Below are 12,236 nucleotides of genomic sequence, written 5' to 3' on the forward strand. Positions count from 1 at the left end.
TGTGTGTGTGTGTGTGTGTGTGTGTGTGTGTGTGCATATAAATTTGGGGGCAAAAATTAAGGCTCTCTAAAATTTCTAAATATTTTATTCTTCTATTTATGGGTTTTGGTTCGGTAGTGATTTAACTGATTCACTGTAAAAAAATAAAATAAACTAAAAGATACATCTTTGTACCCTACTTACCCATAAATGGTAAATATTAGGACCTTTAAGATACATATTAATACTTTTTAGCTTTTGTACCTTCCAGATATAAATTTGGGGGCAAAAATGAAGGCTCTCTAAAATTTCTAAATATTTTATTCTTCTTTTATTCTTCTATTTATGGGGTTTGGTTCGGTAGTGATTTAACTGATTCACTGTAAAAAATAAAATAAATAAATAAAAGATACATCTTTTACCCAAAAATGTAAATATTAGGACCTTTAAGATACATATTAATACTTTTTAGCTTTTGTACCTTCCAGTGCAACCCCAGTTACAGTCCCTTTTTTTCTGAGAGTGTTGAATGTGTTCGACACAATGGACTTTGTGTAAGAACAACATATGCTCTCATAAATAGAAAATCACTTTCAGGGGGCAAATATCGGCCCTCAAAAAATGCATATCTGACTCTGTTATGTATTTTGGACAGAGAGTGTGTGTTATGAAGTGTGTGTATAAGACGACCCACCAGCTCGTGTTTATTTGGAGTCGCCCGGCTGCTGGATGGAATTCTGCGGTGGGGGTGAATTCTATTTCTGATCCCGGATTCCAGTAGCATCACACACAGACACGCCCTTACAGTACGCTCATAAACACGTGTAAATGCAGTGACATTCATTCATGATTTTAGTTCGTTTGTGTGATTTTGCGTAGTTCCCTTGAGCATTATCACCATTAGTTTCTAGATTTCTGTCAGTGTTAATCATGTTAAATTGACAGCACATTTCAGAGATGTTTATCATCAGAACTGTCTATATCCAGTTGCAGTCTCGCATGCAATGAGTCCCTAGAGTGATTCACTCGGACAGTTGCATGCTCTGGATTACGGCCAGAAACTCACCCAAGACCGTTTTATCAGCTGGACTTTTTTAAGCAGTGCGAATACATGCGTTTAGGCTTAAGTCATGTTATGTGCAAGTCTTTAGCCTGTGCTGTATAGCAGTGACCTCACACATTTACCAGTCCATAGTTTTTTCATTGCAGTGATTTGTGGAATAGTTTGATAACCACTTGCTCTGCAGACTCATTAGGTATTTTTTATCAAGCAAGCCTCAGGATTTGTTGATCTTGTCATTTACTATTTTGCATCCTGTTGCGGAGTGTTTTTAAACCACGGTAGGTGTAATTCCTCACCATTTTAGTCTTTGTTAACCTTGTGAAAAATAAATGTGTTTAATTGTATTTAATGTGCACTTAAAATCTTAAAGTAATCATTTAAAAAAAAAAAAAGAAATGCAATTTTTATGCAGGTAATGCAATGTTAATGAAGGTCACTTAAGTGTACTTAAAGAGAGTATACTTTCATTAACATGCTTTTAAAAAGTTCACTTTGTAATGACAAAATAAAGTTTTACTTTAAAGTACACTTTACATCATTATATTAAAAAAAATTTGTCATGCTTTAAAGAAGTACATTTATTTTAATGTGTTGACTAACATACTGAAGCACAAGTACCTGATTATTGATTATTAATATCATTGATATTACGTTACTAAATTGCAACTTCATAATTACAATACATGTGAATCCATTACATACAAGCTTCAATTACATTAAAATATATTTGAGTTTACCATAAATGCCTGTCAGTACATTCGGCAGTACACTTATGCATATTTCAAACACAATATGTTATGAAATTACATATAAAGTTGCACTTATATCCTACTTAAGTGGGTCAAAAAACACTTAAGTTCAACTAACTGTAATAAATTTTTACATGCAATTAAGTTTTTGAAAACATTAAATTGGCTTTGCACTCTTTTAAAGCATATTATTAAATTATTAAAGTGTGCTTCATTTTTCACAATGGTGTTTATCTGTGTAGTCTCTTTTTTAAGTAACACAAGTAAAATGTTGGCTATTGTTGTATGGCATGAGGCCAAACGAGGAAAGCAGCAGTAGAAAGTAGCTTGTCAGGTGGAGTGTTTTCTTTTTTTAAGAGCATCTGTACTTGTTAGTGCTGTTTGCCAAGTGCAGCATCACTAATACTGTTGCTCATAGTGATTTGAAAAAACGCTTTAAGACGGCAGCATGTAATTCATCCTGCAGTATGTCAAAAACAGAAGATGGAAACATCCGGCCCGGGGAAACGCAAATGTGCAGAAGGTTCAAAAGCTTGTGAAACACTGCAGCCGAGCGGCCGTCTGTTTGCCATGAAGCCTCTTGGAGGATTGTGGGAACAAATGAGCAAACAAAACCAGATGCCCCTGAATAAATGTCACCCGACATGTTAAGAAGGGTTCAGGGGGTAACAGCCAAAAAGTAGGGCAACAGCGGCTCGAGGCTGGTGCAACAAGCAGAAACTGGGCCGGACTGACAACTTTGGACATCTATTGGCGTTCTGAGAAGTGCACTGCATTTATAGTCCATAACATGGAGCATGCAGATGCCTCTTCACTTACAGTACATGTGATCATGTTTAACTGTCTCTTTTGCAGCCAGCTGCGACCATGGCAGACCCTCCAACAGGCCCTCCTGAGGATATCAACAAAATCAGCTTCTGGATGGTAAGAAACACGCTCTTCCAAAGCCCAGTGAGCTGCCTTTCTGTCTGCTCCCTACACTGGCAGCATCTCAGCTGAGACGGAACCTCAGAAGTGATTTGGAACACACTGCTGCCAAAAAATAGCGATATAGACTCGATTCACAGGTTTCATAATTCTCAGGATATCCAGATAACAAATTAATAACTAATTAATAATTAATTACAAATTATACAACTACTGTAAGTATAGGTAACACTTTATATTAAGGTGTCTTTGTTACACATGTACTTACTATTATAATAATTAATTATACATAATTACATGCAAGTAACCCTAAGCCAAACCCTAACCGTATAGTAAGTACATGTAGTTAATTAACATTACACAGTACTTAAATGCATAATTACACTGTAACAAAGACACCTTAAAATAAAGTGTAACCTAAGTATATATAGATAATAGAGATGCACAGATACTAGATTTCCGATAGCCGATTATTCAGAATAATATCTGCCAATACCGATACTGATAGTATGGTTTTCCTAAAGAAAAGAAAAATCTCTCCCAACTAATGCTGGAAACTATATAGAAAGCAGTCTCATTTGGTACGTAATATTAGAGGTTGAAATGAACAACACAACTGCACATAAAGTTTCATAAAAATTGGAAGATGCTCACTAGGCATTGAAACAGGCAGTTCATATTCAGTAATAACATTGATTTAACTGCACTGGCGCTGCCAGATGAGAACAAAACTTGAACTAAACCGAGCTGGATAATGACACTAACTTTGCAAAATTAACACTGTTATTGAACTGAATTAAGCATTGAATTTAGCTCAAAGACATGACTGTCTTCTGCAGAGCTGGTTTACAACTGAAATTGAATTAGTTTCACAATTGATGAATTTTACAATAATATTTTTTCGTTTATTACTGTGAAGCTGCTTTGAAACAATCTGTATCGTATAAAGCACTGTATGAAAAAAATTCAACTCTACTTGGAACCAAGCAAACATACTATACGTAGTTCATAGAAAAATAAAATCAGTTCCCTTCTGTTCTCGTCTCTTAGCCAGGAAATTACATGCGGACAGTACAGAGGACACCAGAGTCGTACCAGGCTTGTAAAGACATCATGGCATGCATGAAGGACCGGGCTCATGTGGAGCGACAGTACGCCCGTCAGCTGACCGAATGGAGCAACAAGTGGAAAGCTATCACTGAGACTCGTGAGTGTCAAAAACCTATCGTCAGCTACATTAAACAACATGGCATTGGGTTTTTATCACTGAGTAGCTCCGCCTACAGTTCAATCTCATTGGTCCAAAATCCTGCTCCACATAGCATTATATTATGGAAGCCTGTTTCCACTGAATCAAAAATTTAAAAGGTAATTGTGACTTTTTATCTCACAATTTTGACTTTTTTTTCTCACGAATCTGGCATTTTTCTGCAAATGTATATTGCTAGACATAAACTCACAATTGCGAGAAAAAGTCAGAATTGAGAGTTTATATCCCACAATTCTGACTTTATAGCTTGCAATTGCGACTTTATACCAGAAAAAAGTCAGAATTGCAAGATGTAAAGTCGGAATTGCGAAAAAAAAATTACACAATTACCTTAATTTTTTACATTTTTATTCAGTGTTGGAGACGGGTTTCCATATAACATCCATTGAAAGTTGCATAATATTTGAGCAAACTTCTTTTATCTTATTTTGGATTTTATGTGAGTATTATCTTTGTCAAATAATTTGCACAATTATTATAGGTAAAAAGGCCAAAGCCACTTCTCTATTTATCTAAATTTGGTTAGTCCAGAGATTTTGGGTTATTTTGCTTCCATAACATCTAGTGGAAAAAACATCCAAAATACACAAGACTTGATTTGATTGTATTACAGTTTTACAACTATATATATATTTATATAATTTTACTGAGGAGTTTGCACATTTCGATTGATTTTGTAAATCATTTTTATTCCTGAAAGCATGATAGTAAAAAATAACGTTTTTTTTCTTTCTAGTTTTTAACTGCATTTTCTGATTTATGTTAAAAAGACAAATGCAAAATTAGCTTTCTGTAGAAATATTTTACTCTAATATGTCATTAAAATGAAACAAGATCTTTGGCTTTTTCTGGCTTTATCTAATGTTCAGATTTATGTTCTGAAAATATATGCAATTTAGTGAATATTTAATTAGACAATGCCTCACTGCGAGATCATTTGTGATTCTGTTATCATCTACCCCTTATTTTTCTCATGTGACTTTTATGCAAAGTTGCACTTTTACATGCAACTAAAATTTGCTGGCCGTCAAGTTCAGTTGCAGTTGTGCTGAGTGTAATGTAATTGAATAAAAGTGTGTGTAAGTGAGCTGATTTTTGTGTTTGTTTCTCTCAGGGCCGCTGTACGGGTCTCTCTTGCGGGCCTGGCAGTGCTTTTTCTCGTCCACCGAGCGTCTGTCTGCCCTTCACACGTCAGTCTCCCAGTCTCTGGTTTCTGAAGACGCAGAACGCATTCGCTCGTGGCAGAAGGAGACGTTCCCGCGGAAAATGTTCTGCGGATTCAGAGAGTCACATGATCTTGCGACGGCTTTCTCTCGCGCTCAGAAGCCCTGGGAGAAACGATTAAAGAAGGTGATAGTAAGCTGTATGCTGATGGTTAATAGGTGTTAATCAACTGAACTGTTTTCACTCCTGTTGGTTTAAAATCTCATGCAGCATATTCAGGTATAGTATATTCAGGCAAGGTAAAGCCACTGGTCAGTTCTGAGATTTTGCTGTAACATGTCTTCTCTCAGACTAATGGAAAGAAAACATCCAAAATACACATTTAAAGGTACAGTAAACGCTTTGTGAGAAACGCTGTTGAAAGTGGATCGGACTGAGCACCAAAACACACTTCTAGCCAATCAGCATTAAGGGGCGTGTCCACTCATGATGGGGGAGGTGCCTGTTGCATAGCATGTTTGTGAATTTGGGGGCGGGGCTATCAAGATGGGGTGTGATCCTTTTAGGTAGGAGTGTGTTTGTTTTTGTCATTTCAAATATCAAGAAATCGCTTACTGCACCTTTAAGTTTTTTTTTATTACGTTATCTGTCTGCATCTGTAGATTTCAATTTACAATGCATATATTTAAAAGATGTTTTCTTAATTTTTTTCCAGCCAGAAATCTTTAAGTATCTATATTTTCGCTTGTAACATTTGATTTGCATTTGATTTATTACATTTTATTTCTAAAAGCATGTGACAAATGTTTTTTTCTGCCTATTGACAGTATTTTCTGATTTATGGAGTGATACAAAATAGATCCTCCAAAATCCCCACTATAAAAACCTTTAACTCTAATATGTCAACAAAAATTAGAATTTTAGAAATAAGAATTTTGAATCCGGTTTTATACAATGTATCTGATCTGGAAATGTATGCAAATAATTCATGCATATTTAATTAGATAATCATATGTATCTAATTATATGTATATATATATACACTGTAAAAGTTCTTTTTTGAAGTTGATTGTTAAAATATTGTAAAAAAAATTTGTAAAAAAATCTTTCTACTTCAAATTTTTTTAGTAATTGTGAAATTTTCTAGTGGTTTCTCAGTAAAAATAGTTTCCAGATTTTTTCAGTGTATACATAACATAATGTATAATATTCTAATATTTAATATTAGAATAAAAAATACATTGGAAGCTACAATGCGAAACGTAGAGAAAGAAGATGACATAGTATCTCCAGTGCATAACATTCAGCAGCATAACTAAGAGCTGAATGGAATATGAAAAGCACTACATGACACTAATAATAAATCTTTGTGTCTCCATTAGCTGGAAAAGGCTCGTGCGGCGCATCATAAGTCATGTCAGAAAGAGCAGAGCGCTCAGGAAAAAGAGAATCAAGCCAAACACAACGCTAAGCTGAGCGAGAGCAAACTGTCCAAGATCCAGCAGGCCAGAGAGAAAGCCACACAGGAGCGCAGCAAGGTCAGTCAGCGATTGGACGCCACAGACAAACACCACTTACTGCTGCGACTTAATGAATGTGCGTGTGTTTGCAGGCACGTGATCGTTATGAGAAGGTTCTAGAGGACGCCACTGGCTTCGCACCGCGATACATGGAGGAAATGGAGTCTGTGTTCGACCAATCACAGGAGGAGGAGAGGAAGAGGATCAGCTTCCTGAAGCAGGCCTTCCTGTCCATTCACAGACACCTCGACATTACCAACAATGAGAGGTTTAAAACACAAACAAGCATGTTATTTTAGCTGCCTTATAAAGGTCACATAGACCAGTAAAACGATTACACTTTATCTGACGTTAAAGCATTCAGCACATTTTGAAGGAAAACAAACAAAATATTTGTTAGCTTTGTTGGTTTCAGCTATTTCAATTGCAGTTGATGATTTGTGTACATACAGTATATAGGGTTGTTATTGTTCAAACCGCAACCAAAAAAAAAAAGAACTAAATAAACGTTATTTTATTATTTTATTAAAAAGTCAATTATAAATAAACTTCTGCCATATAATTTCTTTTTTTTCTTATTTATTGTTATTGTTAAGTTTAACTTGAAGTACTAAAATACCTAAAACTAATAAATAACAATGAATACAAAAAAAAAAAAAACCATATAAAAACATACAAATGACAACAACAAAAGTACTACAATTAAAATTTTATAGAAAATATAAAAATAAAATAGTTTTATCTAATTCAAAATACTACTAAAAACTAATAATATATCAATGATAATGAAATTACACTGGGTACGTTTTTTGTTGTTGTTGTTGTTGTTGTAGACAAAACATTTTAGACCTGAGAATCAAATTATTTATATTTGATTATATTTCAAAATATACCAAAACAAGTAATATTTCAGTGATCATAAATTAAAACATTCATGATCACTGGGTAAGTGTTTTTTTTTTTTATGTCAAAATATCTTAGAGCTGAGAATCAAATTATTTATATTTGACATTTCAATTGTATAAATTGGTGTTTTCCATAAACACTGCAGGATATATTTGACAGACAGAATTTTATAAAGTTAAATAATATAAAACACTGATTGTCTCACATTGACTTCATCCACAGCCTTTTCCGTTTTAGTCTCCTTTATAAAGGCAAACAGCGACATGCAAAGATGCAAGTTTGTTGGAAAAACAACTTAAGGAAATCAAGTTTGTAGTATTATAGCTGCAGTGATGTTTCCTGTCATGTGTTTCAGTATTAAAGCAGTGTACAGTGAACTGCATCACACACTCATGTCCATCAGTGAGCCCGATGATCTCCGCTGGTGGAAGAACAACCATGGGCCGGGCATGCCGACAGACTGGCCCGAACTAGAGGTGTGTGTCATCACATGCATTCAGATATTATGAGCAGAACTGTCCTTATTATCTGTCCTGATTTATTTTTGTGACATGAACAGTTGTAATTTAGGGTTGCATGACTCTCTGAGCTTTAAATGAACTACACAACCCATTTGATTATATTTTCTTACTGCTATTTATTGCCTTTGCATTTTAATCTTGTAATCTTGTAATCTCGTCTCTCTCTGTGCGTGTGTGTGTGTGTTTGTGTGTGTGTGTGTGTGTGTTTGTGTGTGTGTGTGTGTTTGTGTGTGTGTTTGAGTTTGTGTGTGTGTTTGTGTTTGTGTTTGTGTGTTTGTGTGTGTGTGTTTGTTTGTGTGTTTGTGTGTGTTTGAGTTTGTGTGTTTGTGTTTGTGTGTGTGTGTGTGTGTGTGTGTGTGTGTGTTTGGCAGGAATGGAACCCGCCAATTAAAAAGCAGAAACCAGGAAAGAAACCAAAAATACACAGAGGAACTGAGGAGAAAGCGTAAGCTCATCAAACATACACAAATATGCAATAGTGTCTACATGTGTATATTTAACCCCACAATTTTCAACTATGAAGACTAAGAGACACCTATAGGAAGAATCTGAATTTTGAAATGATCTTTTTATCTTTAAACGTTTTTTTGAACTATTTCCATTTATTTTGCTTCCATAACTTGTCTTCTTCCAGACTAGCAAAAAGAAAACATCCAAAATATATAAATATTAAAAAAAATTTTATTATTAGACTTTTTCTATTTGGCCTATAGATTCCAATTAAAATCCATACTGTATATTTAAAGACCTATTCATAAAATGAGTCAGAAATCTCCACTTCAACAAATGTTAGTTTTATTCCTCTTTATATTCTGAATGTTTTAACAGAGTTTTGTTCATTCCTGGTTTATATAACATTTTTTTCCTAAAAACAGGATGCAAATTCATTTGTTTCTGGCTGTTGATAGTAATTTCCAAGTTATGGAGTGATAAAAACAAATGTCCTGAATCCCTCTGTAAAAAACAGAACAAAACTCATTTTTAACCTGGCTTAATCCCATGTTTAGATTCTTGTTCTGAAAATGCATGCAAGTTTGCGCATATTTAGTTTGTGTCCATATTTAAACATTACATTTCATAAAACATGTAATACAAATTAATTGTCTTAATGTACGTGATTAATCAACTGGCAAAGTGTACATATTAGTTAAATGTCTGTCCTATTCACCTGTAATGTTCTGCCTTAACTGAGAAATTTTGCACGCAAAGTGCTCTATTAAAATGTCAAAGGTAATATTAATTAAATCAAGTTAATTAGAAAAGAATTAGAATGAATCAGATTAGGAGCTGAAATGTGTAAGTATTGAGGTGCGAGTCTCTTTGGGTTTGGTCTCGACTGAGCTGATTGAGGCTGGATGAGGACTGATTGTGAGCTGCAGTCACTGAGGTGAAGTGTGTCATTTGTCCCGTCTGTGTAGCGCGTGATGCAGACCTTCATTTCCTCTCTGATGAATGACCTGGAGGTGATTTCATCTGGACTAGTCAGTTTGATCAGCCGTGAAGAGATGTTTTTGCACAAAATGCATTAAAAATGCAAAATTACAATATTTGTTTCTTGCATGATATCGGGATGGCGGCACTGAATTAAACATGAGGTCATGTGACAACAGTGTAGTGTACTACTCTTTAAAATGCTTATTGCATAATGCATACTTATTTTAAAAATAGTAGGCAATATTCAGTGCATGTTGGCACAGTATGCAGTCTGTGAATATTGCATTATTTATTTTAATTTTAATTTGTCTTTGATATTTGACAACACTTTACAGTAAGCTCTCATTACTTCCGGTTATAAAGTTGTTACAGTGTGTATTAATCTTTGTTAACATTATATCAAAATGTAGTACATATTAGCTCAGGTCCATTAAAAAATATTAACATATACAACTTATATTAATATACAAAAACGATTATATTATATTATATTATATTATATTAAGTAACTAACTAAATAAAAAAAATAAAAAGGAAAAGCATCTTTACATACAGTGTATATATATATATATATATAATAAACAATAAAAATGACAAAAGCACATAATAAAATGATTAAAACAAACTAAAATTATAATGAAACTAAAAATAAAAAAGAGCATTCAAAATATTAATAAATACTAATATGTGTCCCTGGAGCACAAAAAGCAGTGTTAAGTCGCTGGGGTATATTTGTAGCAAAAGCCAAAAATACATTGTATGGGTCAAAATGATCGATTTTTCTTTTATGCCAAAAATCATTCGGATATTAAGTAAAGATCATGGTCCATGAAGATATTTTGTAAATTTTCTACCGTAAATATATCAAAACTCCTACCGTAAATCTCAACTTAATTTTTGATTAGTAATATGCATTGCTAAGAACTTAATTTGAACAACTTTAAAGATGATTTTCTCAATATTTAGATTTTTTTGCACCCTCAGATTCCAGATTTTCAAATAGTTGTATCTCAGTCAAATATTGTCCTATCCTAACAAACCATACATCAATGGAAAGATTATTTATTCAGCTTTCAGATGATGTATACATCTCAATTTCAAAAAAATTGACCCTTATGAATGGTTTTGTGCTCCAGGCTCACATATTATATAAATAATACTAATATAGAGCTTGTTTGTGGATGCATCAGGATTTGAGCAGAAGATTTGTCTTGCAGGGTCATGATCGGAGGAGTGCGTGTTCGAGCGCTGTACAACTACACTGGAGAGGAGCCTGATGAACTCTCGTTCAAAGCAGGTGATCATGTGGAGCTTCTGCTGTTACACTGTAACTCTGAGTGCGGAGCTGTGGAGGTAACAGGTGTGGTCTGTCTCGCAGGTGAAGAGTTCCTCAAGGTGGAGGAAGAGGACGATCAGGGCTGGTGCTGGGGCGTGAAGGAGGGCGGAGTCCAGGGATTGTATCCAGCCAATTACGTGCTGCCTGTCAAATGATGTCATCAATCATAGCTGAGGCACAACAATGTCTATTCACAGTTATGGAAAACATACAGTGGCCATCAAAAATGAAATAAATGTGAATGTCATCGCATTAGAAATTGCTAAGAGCTAACTTGTTCACTTTTCTTTGACTTTTTCAACAATATCTATAGTTTTATCATTTAAAAACAGCTTTTTTTTTTGCTTGAAACGCGTGTTCGTGTTTAATTTCTGTGAGTTTCATTTAAGTGTGAGTTTCATTTTCATCTAATGCAATGACATTCAGCTGTTTTAAGTGTCCAAATACTTTCGGTCCACCATATCTTTAGTAAAAACAGCTACAACCAGTGTTTCTACAGACCAAAATATGAAAATAAAACATTAATGCTCTTTCACAGATCAAACCCTTACCTCTTCATTTAATAGTATAGGATGTCATTCATTTTAATTAACACATTTTTTCCTCCTATGCTTTTGGAAAACTTCCAAGAAAGCCAGAGACCAGCAAATGATTCAAGCAGAGTCAAGAAACGCATTCTTTGTAATTTATATATTGCTTAATGAGGGGTTGTAGAAAAACCAGTAGGAGCTTGTTAGAAAGAGTACGGGGCACTGGAGAAACAGCCTCCATTATCATCAGATCCAAATCCATATTATATTTCACCTGGACTGAATGAAACTATAAATAACCTTTCTGTGCACTGACCACTTGATTATCAGCTCTGACACACAACACTGCAACATCCAGGACCGAAGCGGCAAGGGAGGAATTTTAACAGGTATCCGGATAAACAACAAGGAACAGGTGCGTAACTATGGCAACCAGTCATTAATCCTGGAATGACAGGGACCTCTGGTGGTGGATCCGAAATCACATCTCAATCTGTTTTAATGCTGTTTTCCAGTCAAGAGAGAAGACTCCGAGCTTGTTTGTTTTACTGTATGCATGACATTTTTTTTTTTTAAATAATTTGTGCATTTGAAATATTATAAATGCATTTCAGTTACACTAACATTTAAAGGCTTAGGGTCATTACATTTTTCTTTTTTGAGAAAAAAATTGTCTTAAAGGGATAGTTCACCCAAAAATGAAAATTCTGTCATCATTTACTCACCCTCATGTCGTTCCAAACCTGTATGAGTTGCTTTTTTATGTTGAACACAAAAGAAGATATTTTGAAGATTGCTGGTAATCAAACAGTTGACTTCCATAGTAGGAAAAAAAAT

At 34.5% G+C, this 12,236-nt stretch overlaps 1 protein-coding gene across 1 annotated transcript in view; it reads left to right on the plus strand.

Annotated features, from left to right (window-relative positions):
• Nucleotides 1-11,404, plus strand: part of LOC107718438 (protein kinase C and casein kinase substrate in neurons protein 3-like) — a 12,479-nt gene extending 1,075 nt beyond the window's left edge. Inside the window, exons 2-10 of the mRNA XM_016525545.1 lie at nucleotides 2,647-2,715; nucleotides 3,769-3,925; nucleotides 5,103-5,338; nucleotides 6,535-6,690; nucleotides 6,765-6,940; nucleotides 7,934-8,054; nucleotides 8,471-8,544; nucleotides 10,751-10,830; nucleotides 10,912-11,404. Of these exons, the coding sequence (XP_016381031.1) occupies nucleotides 2,659-2,715; nucleotides 3,769-3,925; nucleotides 5,103-5,338; nucleotides 6,535-6,690; nucleotides 6,765-6,940; nucleotides 7,934-8,054; nucleotides 8,471-8,544; nucleotides 10,751-10,830; nucleotides 10,912-11,024 (1,170 nt within the window). The 5' untranslated portion in view covers nucleotides 2,647-2,658 and the 3' untranslated portion in view covers nucleotides 11,025-11,404. The remainder of the gene's footprint in view (nucleotides 1-2,646; nucleotides 2,716-3,768; nucleotides 3,926-5,102; nucleotides 5,339-6,534; nucleotides 6,691-6,764; nucleotides 6,941-7,933; nucleotides 8,055-8,470; nucleotides 8,545-10,750; nucleotides 10,831-10,911) is intronic.
• Nucleotides 11,405-12,236: the final 832 nt, after the last annotated feature.

This window comes from Sinocyclocheilus rhinocerous, unplaced genomic scaffold (genome assembly GCF_001515625.1).
Source record: "Sinocyclocheilus rhinocerous isolate Xijiao unplaced genomic scaffold, SAMN03320098_v1.1 scaffold4115, whole genome shotgun sequence".
Taxonomy (NCBI): Eukaryota; Metazoa; Chordata; class Actinopteri; order Cypriniformes; family Cyprinidae; genus Sinocyclocheilus; species Sinocyclocheilus rhinocerous.